This window comes from Chionomys nivalis, chromosome 17 (genome assembly GCF_950005125.1).
Source record: "Chionomys nivalis chromosome 17, mChiNiv1.1, whole genome shotgun sequence".
NCBI classification, from domain to species: Eukaryota; Metazoa; Chordata; class Mammalia; order Rodentia; family Cricetidae; genus Chionomys; species Chionomys nivalis.
This window is the reverse complement of record NC_080102.1, coordinates 6,340,091-6,362,334: the sequence shown is the minus strand read 5'-3', so window position 1 is coordinate 6,362,334 and position 22,244 is coordinate 6,340,091. Positions and strand designations below refer to the sequence as shown.

The 22,244-nt window shown below is 37.3% G+C and overlaps 1 protein-coding gene across 2 annotated transcripts in view; it reads right to left on the bottom strand.

Moving 5' to 3' along the window:
* Positions 1-22,244, bottom strand: part of Zfpm2 (zinc finger protein, FOG family member 2) — a 410,323-nt gene that overhangs the window by 286,599 nt on the left and 101,480 nt on the right. For both annotated transcript variants that reach the window (XM_057792581.1, XM_057792582.1), the window contains one exon: positions 14,457-14,558. In XM_057792581.1, the coding sequence (XP_057648564.1) occupies positions 14,457-14,558 (102 nt within the window). The remainder of the gene's footprint in view (positions 1-14,456; positions 14,559-22,244) is intronic.

Sequence of the window (22,244 nt, the reverse complement as noted above, 5' to 3'; positions counted from 1 at the left end):
GGGACATACTAAATCAAACAAACCCAGAGGCTTGGGTGCATCCTCTTTTCTCTTGATGAGTGGGTATGGAACTTGTTCGAAAGGGGGTAAAAATCAAGACTGGAAAGTGGATCATCTGTGGTCCTTCCTGCTGCCACCTCTGAGGCAGGGCAGTGGCTGGCTTTCCGCCCTGCTTCGGCAGAAGGGTTCACCACAGACTGATTTTCTGAGCAGTCTCAAACACACACAGCCCCGATCTGTTTGCAAAAGTGGCTCTAGAGGAAGAAATTTCCCCTCACTTTCCTCCCCCATCTTCCCTCCCTCACAGTTGAGACTTTCAATCCACGTGGACAGGGACAGATCACAGACATTGTTTGCCCAGGCTGACCAATCTCTGAGGCGGGCTTTTTTCCCTTCAAGACACTTCCTGTTAACAGCTTGAGGGCCTTCAATCAGCACAGCTTTGATCTCTGCTGGAACTATAATTATTTAACATTGTTACATGGATTTCTATAATCCACCCCACCATTAAATCCTTTTTACACCCTCATCTTCGGAGGCCTAATCTGCATCTGAACACTGAGTTTGTCTTCTCTGCTGGCCTCATCAGGGGCCTGAATTCTCCCAAGTCTTGACTGGTAGTTTCTCTTCTCCTTTCCCCTCTAATGAAATCATTTTCTTTCAAATTGAAATCTTCAAAAATGTTGTATGCATTTGCTATACTTTTGAGAGCTCTATTGAGCTCTTTGTAACAGTATCATCCACTATTCCTGTAACACCCCCACCCGACTGTGTGGAATTCATTTCATAGTGAACTTATATTAAAACAGCAATAAGCATATCTTTTATTTTTTAAAGGATTTTCTATAAAAATATCCCAAATAGAAAGTAGTAAATGCAGGAAGGTGGGAGAATTTAGTAACAGTTTGTACTTTTAAAATCTCCTCTTTGGGGAGGGAAATTGAGCAATTTTGAATAGAGTATAAAACTAAAAGATATGTGACCCCCATGAGATCAAATTCTGTGGAAACAATTGTTAAGAACACCCTAAAGAGGTCTGGGGAAGACAAATCCCAAAAGAAAGAAGAGGAAAGAGAAATAGGAAGGTAATTGTGAAAATCCATCAATAAAAAAGAAACAATAAGAGCGCGCTGGGGAGAGCCAAGGGTTCCATGCTTTGCTAATCCTCACCTGCTCCTGCGCAGACATGGTAAAATTCAGGACAATCAACTAGCTTAAAAATGGCTTTCTTGCCATGTGCTGGTGGGGCTTAGTTCCTGGAGTATTTAAGCACAGATGCTGAGAAGTAAATGCAGAAATCTGATAAGAAAATGAAGACAACGTGAGGTGTGGTCATTTCCATAGTTTTCTTGATAGAAAAAGAAAATGGAAAATAATCATTTAAAATAATTTGCTTCGTGTGTGTGTGTGTGTGTGTGTGTGTGTGTGTGTGTGCTGCAGTTGTTCTGGGGGTCAAAAGAATTTTGAGAACCTTTGGAATCAGAGTTACAGGTGGTTGTCGGCTGTCTGATGTGAGCTCTGGCAACTGAACCTCAGTCCTCTGCAAGAGTAGCAAGGGATCTTAATGGCTTGAGCCATGTTTCTTGTCCCTAGAGTAATCTTTAAAAAGTCAGAAGCTTCCCATCAGTTTCCTTCATCAACAGTGGACTCAAGATCTCCTAGCTGACATGGGACTCTTCACTGTACTTAAATATGAAGACTGAAAGGAAGATCTCGGAGTGCATGGTCAGTTTCATCAGTGCTATGAGCAGACCTGACAGACACAACCCAAAAGAAGGAAGCTTGTTTCTCTACATTGTTCCAGAGTGATCAGGCCGTGGTGGAATGACCACATGGACTTGGGTATAATGTCATGGCAGAGGGAGCACTGGTATGGGAAGTGACTTTTGCACACAGGGAACAGAGTGGAGTTGGGATAGGAATAGGCCAGAGCACGATGCAAATGGAGGACACAGCTCAAGGGACCTGTCAACCAGGTGTGGCCTTCCACATGTCCACCATGGTCACATTTTGACTCCACCAAAACACTCACTGGGTCAGAATCCTCTTGATCTAATTGTCTCTGGAAATATTCTCAAGGACACACAAAAGTATGCCTTACCAATCACCTAGATGTTTCTCAGTCACACCAAGTTGGAAACCTTGATGTACCATCACAAGAATTCAGATACTTATTTAATTGCCTGTTAGCTAGCTCACAAATAAATGGATGAACTTTCTCTTCTATGTTAATGTCAACTGTTCCTTTAATACTGTGTTTAGAGGAATATTATGGCTGTTCATATGGCAAGATCAATAAAAATAAATATATATCCTTTAAAAAAAGAGTTTATTATAAATTTTAAAACATAGTTAACAATCATATTGAATAATTAAAAATTAATACATAGATATCTTGAAAAGAAGCTTGTAGTTTTCTTTGAAGTACAAAATAGTTGAACAACTATTAAAGACTCTAGCTTAGCTACACATATAACAAAACAACCCTTGCTTCTCTTATATTCTCTCCCATCTTTCCTTTCATTTACTTTAATGATTTCTATTTCATTTTATATTTCATATTTACTAAGTCATCACAAATCCATTGTGCAACAAGGCTGAATGTAAACAGAAAATGACTGAATCATTTTTACCTAAAATTTTGTAGATTTTTAAACTCCTCTGAAATACTGGAGTAAATTCTTTCTTATTCTAATCAAGAAAGTTAAGACCCTAATTTTCAGAACAAAACAGACATAAGTGGGTGCAATTTTCTCTGGCACCCAATATTTAAAGACATCAAATGAAGAAGATGAAGGTTCAGGATTAATTTAAACAGTAAAAATATCTAGAGATAAGAAAGAAGATGGTGATCATTATTTCTCCATGCTGACATCACTTGAACGACAGCATTTGCTCTGTGAGACACATTTCTCAGTTATTACTGCTGGAGTACACACTCCTACAGAGTAAGGATATGGCTCCCCCATTCTGGAGATGAGAAAGCTTATGGAAAACGTGGTTATCTACCTCATTGATTGGAAGTTTCCAGAAAAGACAAATCTCACATCTTAAATATAGGAAATGAATGAATAGGGATCTATAAATTAAAAAGTAGATATTAGTCATGACTGTGAAACTTGAGAATTATAATTTAAAATCCCCACACTAGGTTGTCCACTTTAAGTACTATAAACTAGATGAGCAGGGAATCACACCTATAAGCCCAGTACTTAGAAGGTTGATTGAAGAATACTGTTGTGATTTCAAGATCAGTCTGGTGAGTTTGAGGACAACAAAAGAGAAACCCTGTCTCCAAAGTAAATAAATACAAACTAATAAAACTAAATGAATGTAATGATTAATGTTGTTGATGATTTTGTATCTAGATATGCCATGGGGCAGGCAGCATGAGCATCATGGGGGATGATGTAGATGCTGGGCATGCATGCCTCTGAGGGATTGTTTGGAATGTTTTCCCTGACATCAGAAAACCTGTTTTAATCGTGGGCAGGGAAGCAAGACTCAATAAAATGTAAGGAGTGGTCTGAGCAGTAGCACACATCACTTCTTGATTTTGGATTGTGGATGGGATGAAGCCAACTAACTCCAACTCCTCGACTTCCCTATCATAAAGGGCACTACTTAAAACTGTGACTTAAGACAAGTCATTCCCTCCTTGCATTGCTTTTGTTGGAGTCTTTTATAACAGGAACAAAAAAATAAGCTGAGATAAGATGAAGACTGTCACACACACACACACACACTGACACATAGGCACACGTGAACATATACATACACTCTTACATAGGCACATAAGTCTCTCCCATTATTCTCCATAGCTCAGGGGTTCCAAGACTTCGACAAATTGCCTAATTTAATTAAACATCATGTTTATGGGCTATGTGATCTTCACCAAGGAGATGTTCCTAGGACGCATCCTCAGTGGTCCAGGAGAGAACAACAACACAAGAAATATTAGGCATCACATCTACTTATGCCACTTCGTTGCTTCTTTTTAAAAGTGAAAAATTAATAAAATTCAGAAGGATGTGTTAACTCACAACCTCTATTTACTTATGAAGTATGCTAAAGTGTTCGTTATATATTAATTATGGATTGCTAGTGAGGAATGGTAGGCTAAAGCTATGTGAACTCATAGAATAATTCCCTCACATTTTCAGAAAGAATACTCCTGTTCTATGGAAAATTAATTATTATTAATTTTAATTGTATGGCAATTAATTATTGCCAAACAATTCTAATTATAGTTTTACATGAATGAATAATTTGTACTCTTTTAAAAATGTCTAACATAATCAATGCATCTTTTTCCTGCATTATACATCATTTATGAGAATGTAAAAAGCTACTATGAAAAAAATACAATTATTTTTATATTTAAGGAAAGATGTATATTAAATCATTATCTTTCATATCTTGAAATAGTTAAAACTTTATTTTTTGCTAAAAACAACTTTTTTAGAGAATAAATATGTTTTATTTGTTCATATAACAATGAAAAACATTGCTTAAACTTAGCTTGGTGAAAGAAAACACACACAGTCACATTTACATATGCAAATTTTCCCCTAATGTGTTCCTCTGCATAACTCTGACACCCCCTATGACCAGTGACAAAGGGCTCCCCAACACAATGTGTAGCTACTCCCTTGCTACTGCCTGCCTTAGATTTTCTAATATAAGGCTCACTTAACTGACCACTACTATAGCAAGCAAACAAATATTTGTTCTCTTTAGTTATGGTATTAGAAATGATGGGCTATGATTTTTTTAAATATCTTATTTACTATCCTATTAAATAACTGTTGCTTTAATCACATTACTGTAATTACTGCTCAGGAGCCCAGTTCCCTGTTTTTATTCAATTTACAGGGTAATATAAAATATCCTAGAATGAAGAATACGGTAACTTTCTAGAGTAACCTCTGTTTAAAGGGAAAACAGTGTGGAGATGACAGAGGAAGGAAAAGACTATGAAGACAGAATATACCTCTTGCTTTATTTTCTTTCCTTTTAACTTGCTTTTCTCCCACTCTTGTTTTGACCTGAAAGTATACCTAAAATATACAGCTAAAACAATGCACAGTTTATTAAAAAACACCTCCTATACATTGATGTTATCACTGTGGCTTGCAACTACTTAATTTTATAAGAAATAATGTGCTTCCACTCTTAAATTTGTTTTATTGTATTCGGTTCCTGTGATATACAATGTTCATAAATGTGCCAATATTATGATAATGTTAATGAGAGAAAACAAGAGAATCTGTTAAATGTTCTTTCAATCAGAAAGGTCTGCTACTTTGTACGCAGGGAGTTAGGGGAAGGAACAGCCTTTGTGTTAGTGCCACCAGAAAACAACAAACTTAGTTGTTAGTGCCTTTACTCACATATAAACTTAGGCTTGGAGGTCATTGCGTTCTTTTAGTTGTTTTCTTATACGTGACACTATGCTAACATTTAGAAATAAAAAGCATATATTATTTCATATTTAAGTCCATCTAGAATAAGACGAATTTTGCCATTGGAGTTTTGCCAAAATCTCTGGTGTCTGCAATACACTCACACTCTCTCCAAGGGCTTCCCATCTCTATTCCCTTCACACTCTCTACGGAACTGCAGGAACCACCCTTGCTTTCAAATACCATGTGTCATCAGTCTTGAACCTGAGGCTCTGCTAGGCACCTTAATTTCTAGGTGATACCCTAAGCTACATTTAGATTTCATCATGATTCCTTACCTGACATTTACCAAACCATTTCGTTTGTCTTAGTAGTTTGCAAATAGAAAGGTTTTAGCAAGCAGCCTCATGCTTACATCTGAGATCCCTGTGTGGCTTAAAGATAGAGTTTCCCTTCTTCACAGTCTTCATTCATCAGGCAGACTTCTAACAAGACTAGTCAGTTAGTCCCTTTATAAACAACTCTGTCTGAAGCTGACACACGATTATCACACATGTGGGAATTGTAGTTCAAATTTAAATTTATTTGATTTATCAATTATAATACAAGTGGGCCCAAGAAGAATGTATCACTTCCTGTGGAATCAAATAAAGGGGTCATTACCGCAAGTATCCTTGAATCAGCATCACATCGTACCATCAGCACCAGCAGTCCTTTCCCACCCTCCCTCCAGAAGAAAAAAAGAAGCTCCATTAGCACCTGCATTATTATTGCTATTTGTTGGCAGCAGGGGACTTTCTTCTATTTCTGTTACCATTGCACCCTATATACACTTGTGCAAGAGACACCATAACAACAACAAATCTTTGAAGATAACATTTAATTGGGGCTGGCTTACAGTTTCAAAGATTGAGTCCATTATCATCATGGCAGGACATGGTCGCATGCGGGCAGACATGGTGCTGGAAAAGGAGCTGGGAGTTCTGTATCTGGATGCACAGGCAACAGAAGACTATGTACCATACTGGGAGTAACTTGAGCATATGGGATGTCAAAGCCTACCCCCAGAGTGACACACTTCCTCCAACAAGAAGGTCACAACTGCTAATAGTGCCACTCCCTATGGGTCAAGCATTCAAACATGTGAGTCTATGGAGACCACTCCTGTAGAAACGACCACATTAACAGCTCTGTACTTTAGTCACCAAATCTGTCTTAGCTCTTGTGATCTGAGCTTTGATAAATATAATCTTATGTCTGTTATTTTTTGTCTTGGAGTTTGACACAGGGTTCTTCTTCAAGAACTAAATTAATGAATTAGTGTAGGTCTGTGAAGTGTAGGGGAATAAGCAAAATAGCAGGAATGCATATGTCAACTCTATTCATGACTGAATGACCCATGAGTTCAGGTATCACTTCTAGAACAAGACTTGAAACTTATTATAAAGGCAAACATATGATCACCAAGATCTAAAGCACTCTTGTCATTTTAAAGTATTTTAAAAATATACAAAGGATAACATAATGGTTCTCTCCTTGTATGAAAGAATGCATACCTCTAATCCATTTAAAGTATCTAGCACATTATTATGTAGTACAGTATCACCAAATTTATATTAATCACATTGGAATTATAAAAACCCATACACTAGAAGACCAAAGTTATTGGAAAATTAAGGCTGAAATTGTAAAATTTAAAATAAACGTGGTTCAAATACATTTCAAGTGCAAAAGATCAAAATCAATTCTAAAATAATCAATGACAAATAATGAATAATTGATTCAAAATAAGTAATGTAGGAACAAGTAATTAAATTATATATGATAATTCACACATATATAGGTGCATATATAAGTAAAACATAGGAAACACATCTCTAAATTCTGACATTCAGGGAAATTTTAGGCAGAAGTAATGAAGGACTTTACTGTGAATGAATATTTTCAAAGAAGCCCAGACATTTACCAAGAACACTTGGTAATGTAATAACTGTTTACTACGTTTGATTCCATATCCTCTCCTTCTCCCTTTCACTTAAATCTATCTTGATTTTCCTAGTGAAAATCTCAAATCTCTACATGCTACTGAATTTACAGTCTCAGCGTTAACAGCTCTCCATGGCAGGAATCCGGTACCCTTCCCTCCTTCTGAAAAGGGACCCAGCCCTCCTTGCTTTCCTCAACTCCTCTGAGGACTCCCTGGTGTTCCCTGAGGACTGCTTTGCCTCCACGCTTCTGCTGAGATTTCTCAGGGACTGGCGTTTCCTCTGTGTAAACCATCAAGACACTCCTGGTCTTATTAGAACAGACAGTGATGTAAAAATACTACCAAAACTATGGAAGTTGAGCTTCCCGCAAAAACTTTAGGGTATCCCCCTAAACATTTCAAGTGAAAGCACACCTACCTTGTCAATGATGTTTCTTTTTGTGCTTTTCAGGGGTTACATACATAGTTTTGATCAAAATGGATGTATCTATTTTGAAGATACTCTGTTTAAGTCAATTAACTAAAATGTGCAGCAAGCAGCATTGCCAAACATGTTGGTCACTTCCCACAGGGTTCCTCTCTAATCACATGCTTCTGTGATTTTTCTAGGGGTGTGTAGGGCTAGGGTAACCATAACAAAGTCCCAAAACTTGGGTAGCTTAAATAACATAATGTACTTTCTCACAGTTTTGAAAGCTAAGATGCTCATCAACAATGAACTGGCAGGGTTAGTTCCACTACAACTCTTCCTTCATCTCCATATAAAACAGTGGTGTGTGTGTGTGTATGTGTGTACAGGTGTGTGTATATGTGCACATGCATGTGTGTATTGTGTGTGCTTGTGTGTGTATGTACAAGTGTATGTAAATGTGCACACATGTGTGTATTCTGTGTGCATGTGGGTGTACACATGCTTGTGTGTATGTGTGTTTGTCTGTATGTCTGCCTGTCTCTACGCCTGCCCCTACAGTTCTACATCTTAAAAGGACATAGATTAGATTAATTCTCCTTCTCCACTATGACCCCCAACGTCATCAATTATTCATTTCTTCAACAATCCTCTTCCTAAAAAACACTACCCTCTGAGTGTCAGAGTTCAAAACTTTAGTCCAGTAGTTTCAGGGAGACAGAACTAAACTGGCAAGAACATTGATGTGTAAGTTTTAAAGATGGGGTAAGATTTATACTTTAGTTAAGCAATTTCTACTGCAAAAGTAGATGAGGGAATCTATCACTGATGCAAAAGCATAGAATTCAAAGGAGGAATTTGCTATCATATACAGGAATTATGATATAGTTATGAAATGAAGACTATCTGTTTTCTATGGTGTGTTTTAGGGAAAGGTCTTCGCAAAAAAAATTGCCTAAAGAAAATTAAATTTGAATTAATCATCTTTTAGCTTGAATTTCTGAATTAAATTTGTATAAACAAATTAGGTGCTAGCCAAGTCTAAAATAAGTCATTATCAAAATATTCTTATTTTGTATTCTCACATAGCTCTGGTAAAAATGGTGATAAGTCAATGGTACTTTCAGTGCAGTTCTTCACAGCCTAGTAAGTGTGTTTCCATGCAGTCATACAACCTATCTTTACTATTTTTGGTTTGTTTTTAATTTATGCATGGCCTCGTTCTGTGTGAGAGTGTAAACTGAAGGGAGCTGGAGAGATGAAGAGAATGTCACACTATGTCCACGTGCCACTCCGCTCCACGGAGTCAGGCTTTCATCGCTAATCCGAGATCCACTTAAGTGCACCACAGAAGATTTATTTTTACCCCCTCTTGTTTTACGGAAGACTCAAAGTCTGCAGGAATTTTTGACAAGTTGTAACAATATTTTTTGAGCCCCTCTGTATACAATTATCCTCTCTCTCTCTCTCTCTCTCTCTCTCTCTCTCTCTCTCTCTCTCTCTCTCTCTCTCTCCCTTGCCTCATTTTCATACGAACACAAAGCCTTGGGATAAAATGATGGTTCATTATAGTGGTACAGAGCTCTTATCTTCATCCGGCAAGAGTCATTTCCTTCCAAAGATTGAAATGCAAATGTGAAAATTAATGATAACTGTATTATCTGATAACAGAGATAATACCAATTCACTGTCAGCGGAACACACAGTGGCTTCACCATTTCCCCCGCTTCTCACCATATTCTTCCTACTGTCAGACTATATCTGTGCTTAACTATGTTTCATAGGTGTCTGTTCATTTTCTTCAAATGGCATTTCCCAGATCTTATATCTACCACATTTTCCCAATCAAAAAGAAAACGAGATCAGAACTGTAATCTTCGAGCCCTTCTTTGGACTGTAAAGAGGTGGGGGTTGGGGATGGGGGGACCTATATCATGAGGCGGCTGCTTCTGTCTCACAGTGGTCTTGGAGCTAGCATTCCACTAGTCACAAAACAGCTCCCGACTTGTTAGGTTCATTTAGATACAAAGCAGAAAAAGCCCAAACAGCACCATCAGTTCAAAGTACTGAACACAAGCATAAGAAGTAACTTAGTAAAGATCTCCTAAACAATGTTTAGTCTCTGTGCAACAAGTACACACACTTCACTTTTTCCTATACAATTATTTTTCAAAATGTATTGACACTAAAAATTTTTTAGCTGAATTATATTTCAAGTCAGGTAGACAAGAGCAGAGCAAACATAACTTTATGATGTTTAGTTACAGAGCAAGATCATTTTGCAAAATTAATTCCCTGTACTAATGTCTAATGAAGACTTCTATGGAAAGCATCGTAACAGCTACCAAGGCCCAATGGCCAACATGACAGTAAAATCAATATTAAGAGTGATTTATTGAGTGCTTCTGAGACACTGCGCTCCATGCTTTCCGTGTAAAATCTCATTAATGAGAGAGTTATTGTTATTAGCCTGATTTGTAAGCACTAGGGCCACAGGCAGTATTAACTTGCTCTGAGCCATACATTACCTATAGCAAGGCCACACAAGAAATACACAGAGAAAATATTTTTGCTATACAGCTCATGACATTATCCCAAAATAACTTACCTGTGACGGACAGCAAAAAGTTCTTATGTTTTATAATACATAATTTGAAAAGTTATTACCAAGTAATTTTTTTCATTTATTAAGTTGTTAATTCAGGACTGAATTTTTTGCTTCATTTTGTCAATATGATCATATAGGTTTAATACCTAAATATCAAGAGCAATTTAAATAAAAGTGTCAAAAAAGGCAAAAAGCCATTTCGTCAAAATTTTTATCTGGGTAGGTGTCTATGAACACACAGTTTTGAAAACTTACACTCACACACACATTATGGTAATATTCTTTTGTATTATGAAAGAGAAGCCAATTATTCGCTATCAGCAAGTGTGAGAAGAAGTCAAGTTTTAAGAATGGGACCTGTCAGCATCCTGAGTTGATGTAAGTGAGGCCTGGCTGTCACCGAACTTCCCTCAGAGATGACAATGGATTTATAGGATGCTGCTGAACCTAGCTACAAAGTTCCTAAATCCCAGTCCATAGATCAGTACTCCAGACCGGCCTTGCAAAACAGCTCTGAAGACTTTCTTATGAAAAAGACAGAGATATAAACAATATTTCCAAAATAAGGTCATTATTTCAACCATTGACTGGTTTAAGAGGACCGCGGGTAAAATATTTCACTAGGAGTAACATGCAGAAGGAAGAAGACGGCCAACACTGAATCCTCCTGAGTGTGGGGACAGAAACTCTGTGCAGGCAATCCGTTTCAAAGTTCATCTTTGTAAAGACATTGCCCAGCAGCTATCATTATACCCACTTCAGAGATAAGGAAACTGAGGACTGTCTGTTTAACAAGCCAACATATGAGGGCACAAATAGTACTATTGTCATGGTCTGTCTAACTGTGATCTGTGTAAACACAGTTCTGTAGCAGACACTATGGGCTACTTTCAAGGATAAAGGAAGTTTAATTATTGCTTTAATGACCAGTCTGTGATCAATTAAAGGAGTAAATTGGTGCCAAGAGGACAGCGTACAGGCAGTGTTGTGCATCATTCTTATACTGCTTGCTGGAATCCTTCCCCATCGATGCACAATAAATTGATATCCATTGAAGAATTAAACATGGAATTAAATACATAGAGATGTTGGTAAAATGAAGAACCTATGACACAGGAAAAATATAAAATTCATGAGGATGATGAAAAAGAGACGCTACTTTGAAAGAGGACAAACAATGTAAGAAAAAAACTTGTGAACACGGGAGTAAGAGCGAGCAGCAACCGCTGCATGGCACATTTCACAGGACGTGTCAGGATAACATCTTTAAGAGCAAGGAAAACAAAGGATTTGAAAATGAGACGTATGGAATGCTGAAATGATGAGGTAATGACTTTTACTTTGGCCTGACTAAGAGTATGCGTCTAGCTTTCCAGACGTGAACGATGGCTGCTGCATTCACAAGGGTTACAAACACTGAAGAGAGTTCCGCAGCCTGACTACTGAGGAACATTATTTCCTTTGATTGTTTAGGCTCCACTTAAAAGTTAACAAAGGTGTGAACAGTTCTGACTTCTGAGTATTCCTTTCCTCTGAATGACAAACAAAGGATAACGTTCTTACATGGGAGGATTTGCATTTTATAAAAATAGAATCTCTCAGGCAGGGCTGATTCATTATTGAACTCAACTGTCAAGGAAGGTTATGCCGTCGTCTTCAATCAAACTCCATAAAAATAAGATAACTCCTGATCCATCTTCAATGATGTCAGTACTGTGCTTCGAATTCCTTAGATAAGTTTTCCATCCTCTGATTCTTTTCTATTTTTATAGAAAACTGTCCACCTTAGGCTGAGTGTCAACACTGGGAAGTCGGGGTGTGAAATTAGGAGACCTTGAAACCAATCTGGCTCAGCGCTAGCGCTAGATGTCTCAAACAATGATCTGTGATAAACAGAAAACTAATGTTTAGGACCACCTAACTTTACCCCTCAGGTCTTACATACTCTGTGAGATGTTTAAAAACCTTTGACACATAGTAGTTGCAAAACTGTAAGAAAAAATCATTAGTGCCTTATGATTATGAGCTGCTGCAGTTTTGGAAGAGCCTGTCATCTTTTCTAGAGTTTACAAATGCATGAAGCTCCAAGAAATTAAGCAGTCTTCCACAGATCTCCCAACTAGATTATGACAAGTCAAGGAGGGAGCTAATCCTGACCTAGGGCATAGTTTGGAATCCAGATACACAACCTACTGAGTTTGGAACTGTCACCTAAACCTGGAAGCTTTTCTCTTCCATACAGGTATAAAGTGCCAACAAATGTCAGCGAACAAAAAAAGGGTGGGGTCTTATCAGCATGAAAAAGACATGTATTTTTCAATTAAAGTTTTGGTGTATCACTATATAAATAATACAGAACATAGCAATGTCTAGACCAAATCCACAACATAAAAAATATATTCAGTAAAATACGGAAGTTAATTTTAACAGAAACTAACAGTACACCTGTAGCATGTCCATTGACTTCATTTCACAAGCACCATTCTCTACTCAACACCTCCAATTATTATTAATGTTTCCTTAACAGCAGTATCCTTTCTGCAAAAGCTTCCCAAACTTGGCATTAGCTTTGCTGTGCATGCTCAGCAGCTTAGGACACTGTTGCTTTCTTATTGTCTTACAACTGGAAAGGCAAGTTGGATTCCACAAATGTGCCCAAAGCAGTTGTGTGACTGATATATCAAAATAGAAACACATAAAACCCGCCCAGTCTAACTGGACAGGCACAATACTTTCAAAATACAAATATTTAATCCTATTAATATAAAATAAAAGATTCTGTTCTCTTTTCATGTTGTATGGAAGCCTCATAATAAAGTTAAGGTATTTTTTTTAAAAAAATTATTTTCCAATTATTCTAAGGAAATTGCCTCACATTGAAAAGTCAGAAAAAATATGCAAGAAAATACAAATACCAGAAATTTGCATTTAAATCAGTGCATTAAAATATCTTAATACATGGTTCTATAGTATTTTAAAATATAATAAAATTGCGTGCAGAGTCTTGTATGGCATGATGCTCTAGTGTGCAGACTGCAAACATTTGTATGTATCATGAATAACATTAGAAATGACATCATAATAATCAATATACTGCATCTTCATTTTTGTTTGCATTATATTTTCCAGCTGCTGGCTTCAGAAAATTACCAGTGGATTTCCTCTCCTTCCCTTGCACAGCAGAGAGCAATTTGCAAAGTTATGCAAGGGTGAAAATGGGATTGAAATATAGCGATCGTTCTTAATGAAAAAAAAAAGGGTACTTACTGCTTCAGAAATTAAGGCTGAAACTATTTCGAAACTCACTTCTAACCTAAAGTCCTAAAAGACAATGGTCTCCATTTATAAGCACATCATAAATTTCTCAACAACAATCAATAAGGTTATTTCCTGCAGCGTGATTATAAGAAGTATATATTTATGACTTTTATTAATATTAAATTTTGATTAGCCTTTTGTTTTATCTAAAATGAACAAATACAAAACCTTTTAAGAGCCAATTTGATTTGACTAATAAAGGTGACAATGTTGCTAGAACATTGAATCAGAGGGGGAAATCTATGAATTGTGACTCAATGTCTCAATAAATGCTGAGACCCCATCTGTAACTCACAACAGAACTAAACGGAAACGACAGCTCTTTGAAGTATTGTTGTTACTGTCTGATTTGCAATCTTTCAAACTGAGTCCGAATGAATTTGGATGTAGCTAAATGATTCTCTGTTGAAAGAGCAAACAAATAGAATTGACTAACTTGATGTAAGCATGAAAAAAGAAAAGACAGAGACTTCAAGCTGAGATGACGCTGGTTTTTAAAGTTTTCTGATTTAAATAACTGTATTTCCTCAAACTCCTATATCACCAGCATGCATGCACACATACAAGTCCATGTATGATTTTAAATTCAAGTTGAATTTTTGTTTTAAGTTTTACAAACTGTCTATATTTTATTTTCTCACCTCCCCTTCCAATCTAAAATTTAGAGGGGAAAATGTGAGATTCTGCTAAAAAGTGAAAGAGGGTTGAATGTACTATTCACCATCCTACCTGGGCCATCCCACTCCTCCGTGTCTACTCCAGGCTGCCCGGGTTTGTCAGAATGGTTGTCCCCATCTGATTCTGCTGGCTGCTGGGATCCTTCATCATCAGCTGAAACACATCAACAGAGAAAGGAGAAGTGACCAAAGTTCTGTGACATTGAAGTCTGGTAAGGAAATGTCTTTGCCACGTATTTTCCAATTCACTGGCGAAAATGTGCACAAGTAATAATTTTGATATCTATTGTAGCTTAAAATTAAAGAAAGCTATGAATATTTGTCAGTAGGTAACTAAAGTTAAGCGCTGTAAATAATGAAAAACATTTGCATACACATCTCACCTTGGAGTTACTATTATTATATCAGAAAAAAATTAGGTGGAAATGTATAGTATTTCTGAATACCTTGAATACAAAAAAAGCCATAGTGACCCTATTTCCAATTGTAATTAAAAAAATAATACAGAAAGCCAAATTAAATATTATAGAGTAAAGTGCTTTCCTGTCTAGGAGTGAGTTTACATTATTGGAAGACTTCTATTCTTCCTGTGTTATGCTTCTAAAACTTGGTGCTATTTCTCTTAAAGAGAAGTTATAAGAGCCCCAATTGAATGACTAGCATGTGATATAATCTGGTGACTCCATTCATCCCAACAGAAGACACCGTGAAGTTAAGCTTATGCTTGGATGACTGCGGTGAGTTTTCATAATTTTATGCTTTCACTTCACAAGAAAAGTAAAAGTAAGCAAGCAAACAAACAAACCCTGCATGTCTTAAAAAGAATTGAGATGCAGTGAAAGAGGAAACATCACCAATACAACTGCATTTTAAAGCAAAAACTCTAGATTTAAGTATCTTAATTTTATAATATTATAAATACCAAGAGGTACAGTGTAGAGACATGAACAAAAACAATATTGAAGTTATGCCTATGAAATTTTGAACCTAAACATGCTAACATCTAAGTTTAAACGGCCTGTCTACCTTTCTTTGCAGCATCCTATAGCTACTTTCCACCTAGTCATTCAGATATCTATTTGAATTTGAATCTCTATACAAAAGATAAAAATGTACTATATCTTGTTAACTTTAAGATAGACATTTAAGGTATAAAATTTAGAAAACCATTACTATCCTTGACATTAATATGATGTTAGTATAAGATTTGATCCTTAAACATTATAGGTTTTGCTTCTCCCTCTCCCCACTTGTAAATTCAATATAGGAATGAATTCCAAAACCTGGAATAAAGGTAAGGAGAATGAGAAAAGCCGAAATACATTCTTTAAGAATAAAAAAAAACACTTTTTTTTTTAGTTCAGTGCTACAAAGCCGCTTTGGTTGATGATACAGAATAAAGTGCACCTTTCATAACACCGTAAACCTCATGAAACTCTTGAGAAACTGACTGGCTTTTAGCATGATTAGAAAGAACACTGATGAACGTATCCATCCTTTCCCAAAGGTACATATTGGGCATCTTCCGTGATTAAGGAGCTACGAAAGGCTCAGTGGGCTTTGTGCAGAAAGTGAGTTTTTTATTGGGACTGTAGAAGTCATCACGGAGAGCACATTCTCAAATGAGAATGTAGCACGAGACCACAGAGACACAAGAAAGGCACAGAGGCTCAACATCTTCTACACTCCACTTGTAGGTTGCATCTAAGAGCACAAACACATCAACCAATTATCTTCTGGCATGCTCTGCTCTCAATTCTCAGGACCAGACAAGGCTTACTTTCAGTCTGTGTATACAAGCAGGCTTGATGACGTCTAAATACTGATAGCCTTGACCTAACGAACTGGCTTTCAGTCTGCCAACCTGTTCCCTCCCCTTCAAGTTACCTCTATCAAGACAAAAAGAGATTCAGTTTTTGTAAGCAGGAGGATCGCATCATCTGCCTTGATAGATTAGGCCAAGGCCATTCCTTTTATCCAATTTCCAGCACGATTTCCTGCCTGTGAGTAAACACTGAACTAATGCTATACCGTGAGCAGGCTGGTGAAACCAGAATCCTGTTAGCTAGGACAAAGAATCTTAGAATCTCCTATGAGCTGGATCTTTCCTACTTGACCTTTCTTGCTGGACTAGAAGGACATTCCTTTCTTTTTCCCCTACTTCATGAGATGTGGAGCTAACTTCTGTGAGCTTCCTTATCTTCTGGCTTCTGGCTGCAATCAGCCAGAGCAAGCAGTGACAGCAGATTGGAGGACAGAGTGCAGAAGGAGAGAAAGGCCAGGTGCTTGTCCAGCAAAGATTCCCTTTTTCCTTGATAGTTTCCAACAGCTAGAGAGATTAGCCTTCAGCTCCGGCTCAGTGTTCTCCCATGTCCCCACCTCAGGATCCTCCTCAATGCCTCTTCAGACAGAAGAACTTGGATGCTTTCTGACCATATGAGGTCACTAAAATGATGCCTTTTAAGTTGCAGACACTGTGTTGGCCTTTAAGAATATAAAAACTATGGCTTCTCTACATTATAGCATTTGTGTCTTAAAGATATATGACTAGAAACAACATTCAGACTGAAAAGGGAGCCGTCTCATCAAAGCAGGCCACAGAGGACATATCATAGCACTAGATAAAAGGCAGGCGTGAAATTTGCAAGAGGTCAAACTAGGATATGTAGTGATCTGAGAGTGGGCTTGGGGGTGCTGGAAGGTACTGAAGGGAAATCTTAAGGCTGTGTCTTCTCTGTGGTTGTTGCGTGAAGGAAGTCACTCCTCATTAGGCACAGGACAGGCTCACCATGATCACTTAAGCAGTGTCTAGGAGTGTCTAAGAAATGCGGGATGACAGAACACGTCAGCAGGTATTTGGTATCCATGTTACCGAACGGCTCAAAATGAAACATTTTAATTTCGCTGATTAAGGGCTTGAGTGAGTTTATAATTTCAAATAGCCAAGTTCTTTCACGAAATGTCACTTAGCTGCCCAATCAAGACGGCAGTGCTTCCATTTCGTTTGCCCCAACATATGGAGCAAAACTAAATATTGATGACTCTGATTTGAGCCATTGTTAAAATAGCTAATTATACACAATTATAACTGTTTCATCTTGCATCTATCTGGAGATGTTTAATAAACTGGGGAAGTCTACTGCATATCTCACTACAAGAATTAAATCTGAGATGGAATAATACGTTAAAATCACAAGGCTTTAGTCGTTTTTATGTTTTCTAAAAGAAGGAACACAGAATAGAGAAATTGACTCATCCGCAATGATGCATATGAATATAGAAAATAAAATAGGCCAGTGTTTATTTTATATTGGTTTACACACTTTCCAGAAGCCAAATGTTGAAGTCAGAACTATTAGCAAGGTGCAAGTCTTCTCCGAAGGTCAGTTTCCAAACTGTACCTCAACAGGATCACCACATCTTGAACCCTGCTCCATGCTGTGTACTTTGCTAAGAGCTGCATTAACGCTGTCTTATCAGCCCGTCAGGAATCGGTGTTCTGATACCTCAGAAAAACAAACTAAGGGATAGAGAAGTGAGGGGACTCCCTGACACAGAAAGCATCAGGGACAAGGTTAGATTCCATGTTTTCCTGACTCTAAAGACCATACTTTAACATCTAAGAATATAACCCTGGTGCTCCAGGTGTAGCTCAGAAGCGGAGGATGTGCTCAGTACAGGTGAGGTCCTGGGTCTGATCCGTACCACCAGAGAGGAGCAACAAAGGATACGGCAGACAACGTCTACATGGTAAACCACAAAGACGGCAAGATATGGTCTGAGAGTCACTTTCTCTTCCTCACATTAAGTCCCCATTTATTCATTATGCTTATACACTAAGATGAAAGGTTTAATGGACTTAATCTTTTTAATCATTACTTTTGAAGATTTCCTATTTTACTTGGCACTTAATAAAATCAACTACACATAGATGGTTGATCAATAACCATTGCTCACTGACCAGTTAGGAAATTAGATTTTTGTCTCATTCTTTTTGCCATAACCTCCTGCAATATCATTACATTTGCTAATTAATTGCTTTCAGTACATTATTTCTATTTAATAACTAAAATATGTCACATTTTTCAACTTTTGGACCTTTCATCTTCTAACTTTATCTCAGGAAACTAGTTCTCATTTTTATGGTAATGTTTTTTACCTAATTCATTTTTAATCTTTTTACTAATGAAAAATGAAATGATTAAAAATAATTTAATCAAATATGAAATCTCTGAAGTATTCTTAAGAAACACCATTTTTTAACTCATAATGGACACTTGCTTCTTTCGTTTCAGTATTTTATTCTCATAGAAAATTTATAAATAGAATTTTATTTTGATATTAACCTAACTCCAGCTTCTTCTTGACTTGAATGGAACTCACCTCACTGTCTGTCTTTTTTTTTCTTAGTCCATTTTTGATTCTCCTATGTTTGAAATCAGGGCTATGGAATGGCGTAGGACAAATGTCATGAATAATTACTAGCCAAGATAATAGTGACAGGCCTGCCAGTATGCTGCTCCAAAAGCTTTAGTCGTCGGAAAGGAAAGCCGTAGAGAAAAAAGAGAGAGAAAGCGGGAGACAGAGGAACTGGGCGAGCATTTGACATCCTCTCATTTGCTCTCTGAATTCTTTATTCACATACCTCTGAATAGACAGCTCAGTGTATTTCCAGCAAAGCACAAACACACTTAATGCGGGAGCTGTGATATCTATCCTGAGAGTAATTCATAAAAGAATGAAACTGAATAAATGCCAAGCATTTGAAAAAAATCTGTAATATTTCTAAAATTATGACTATGGAGTTAATGGTTTTCTACTGCAAGATTAAATGCCTTTGTTGCTCTTTTAAAAGATATAAGTGTATTGAGAGCCCTTCCATTTTTCTTAGTCTAGTTCTCCAAATCAATGCGAGCCCTATGGGGGGAAATTGAAGGTGTTATTGAGAAATATAACGCACAACATAAATGACTTGGAGAAATATAGTCTTTGAGCATGTGGAGCAGCGCCTTTAAAGACCATATTAGGTATTGTTGACGAGATGGTGAAGGCAGTGGCCCTCCTCGCCAAGCAAAAATAATTTCAAAAATGCAAACAAACACCTTTTCAGTCAAAGTTAAACGCTGCTGTCGGAATTAAAGACTTGCCACGTTCTGAGACCATCACTTTCCAAGCACACAGCAGCAGCAGTGTCTGAGAGCAGTCATGCAGGCAGACAGCCTTTCTCGACCCTGCTCTTTTAATCCATGTAGTTCCTGTCAATATTAACCTCTTATAGAAATTCTTGTACAATATGACTATTGAACTTTCTTGACTAGGAGTGTCGCTGGAGCTCTGAGCCATCCCTATAATGTGTTTTTGCAATCAGCTAAATCATCAAAGTGTTCTTTAACAATGAGCAGTTCAGAAGTGACAGATCTACTTTCTTGTTCACGACTGCTTATCAGAGGAGAGATACCACATATGTTTTCCAGGTGCTCCCTATAGTTAGGGTACCTTCACAGGAGCCGCGTGTGAAAGATAAGGTCATAAAAGACATGAAAAATGTGTGAGTTTCATACACTTATGGTTTTATCATCAGACAAGATAGCTTTGGTGAAAAGACTGTAGGAGTCAAAAACAGAAAACTGCAGCTCACGCTGAAGGACGAGGACATTAAAGTTTAGCGCTGAGTTTGTGCTTGCCTAACAGTAAGATGGTTGGGCTGGAAATGCTTGTTTTAGCTACAGATTATTGGGGGGTGATCGGGTAATAACAAGCCTTTATTGCCAAATTATACTCATAGACATGCATGGAGAAACAAAATAGAGGGGCAAACAATACCCAGTTATAGCAATAACTAAGGGGAACTTTAAACATGCCAACTGTAAATTATAATAAGGCATTGGAGGGTAGCCATCACAGCATCTGACTCAGGTTCCCTCTGACTGTCCAAGACAGTTATATAAATAATACAACTATTTTAAAATATGCAAGTCATCTCCTTGTTACTTTACTTGGTTTTTCTATATTTAGTATTTCATTAGCTCGAAAGTCCTTTGCAGACTCCGGAATATGAAAAAATTAAGCAAAAGAATATAATGCATATTATCTGGATTTGATTTTGAGATTCCAATAAGAAAACCCTAAAATTATTATTCATAGCAACAGTCCAGGGGTAAATGTATTATTAAAAAAAAACTCTAATTTTTATAGTCAGTGTATGGCTACTGTAGTTTGCAATATCTTATCATAGCTGGCAAGGGAAATTACTGAAAACACTTATGTACAGTTAAAGTTTTGATGATTTAAGGAGGAATAGTGATTTGCAGTCCTTCTAGAGCACTTAAAGTTGTTCCAGCCATCAGCACTATATCCCAGGTGAGGGATTTCTAAGTTCCAGCTTGCCGAGGATTTCACAATAAGGAAAATGTCCAAATGAAAGTAGGGTAGCTTTTCAACAGAACACCACTCAACAATCTTTTTTAAAATTGTTTTTATTGATCTATATATTTTTCTCCACTAGACTCCCTTATTCTACCCTGTTCTTCAGCCCTCTCCCATGGTCCCCATACTTCCAATTTACTCAGGAAATCTTGTCTTTTTCTACTTCCCATGTATATTAGATCCATGTATGTCTCACTTAGGGTCCTCGATGTTGTCTTGGTTCTCAGGGATTGTGAATTGTAGGCTGGTTTTTCATTGCTTTGCATCTAAAAACCACCTATGAATGAGTACATATGATATTTCTCTTTCTGGGTCTGGGTTACCTCACTCAATATGATGTTCTCTAGATCCATCCATTTGCCCGCAATTTTCAAGATGTCATTATTTTTTTTCCGCTGAGTAGTACTTCATTGTGTAAATGTACCACATTTTCCTTATCCATTCTTGGTTGAGGGGCATCTAGGTTGTTTTCAGGTTCTGGTTATGAGAAATACTGCTGCTATGAACATAGGTGAACACATGGCCTTGTGGTATAATTGAGTCTCCTTTGGGTATATACCCAAAAGTGGTATTGATGGGTCTTGAGGTAGGTTGTTTCTTAATTTTCTGAGTAATCACCACACTGATATCCAAAATGGCTGTACGAGTTTGTTCCTCATTATTTTCCTGAGTATTACAATGGCTTAAATAAATAAGCAAATATAGGCAGAAAGGCTTACTTTATACGTCTAGATTAATTTACTTTATTATTAATACATACACATTATTAATATGCATGTATGTGCACCACAGAGAGTTGTGCACCATCACATGGGTACTGGAAACTGAATTTGTGTCTCCTGAAGTGCAGTAAGTGGCCATCACCACTGAGTCACCTCTCTAGTATTTACTTTAAAATCTACTGAAATAAACATATTTCAAAGTTTATGCTTAAATAATTTGTATTGTCTTTCTCCCACTTATCATCAAACAAAATCTTTATTGCAACTAATATCAAACCATACAGACATTTTACTCAAATCAGACCCAACTCATTCCAAAGACGAGACAGTGTCTGGAGGGCTGTAGCAGGATGGCAGTTTGCAAGTCTGTCAACCTACTGCAAGATCTTAAGACTTACAAATAAGAGAGAAAATGTGGCATTTGCCTTTCAGGGTCTGGGTTGGTGCCACCAACTGATCACTATTTTTTCAGTTTGTTGCCTGAGTTTCAGATTCATCATTCACTTCAGAAACTCATTATTACCACCCAGACAAAAGCAAAGGCATATTTTAGTTTTGAACCCGCCTTTCCAACAGGCCAAATCTCCAAGTGCAATGGATCCAACAGGTTTTAGAACATGATGGTGTTTGACCACCACTTCCCACACATCCTTACTCTTTGCTCTCCTTTTTAACAGAATTCTTCCTCCCAC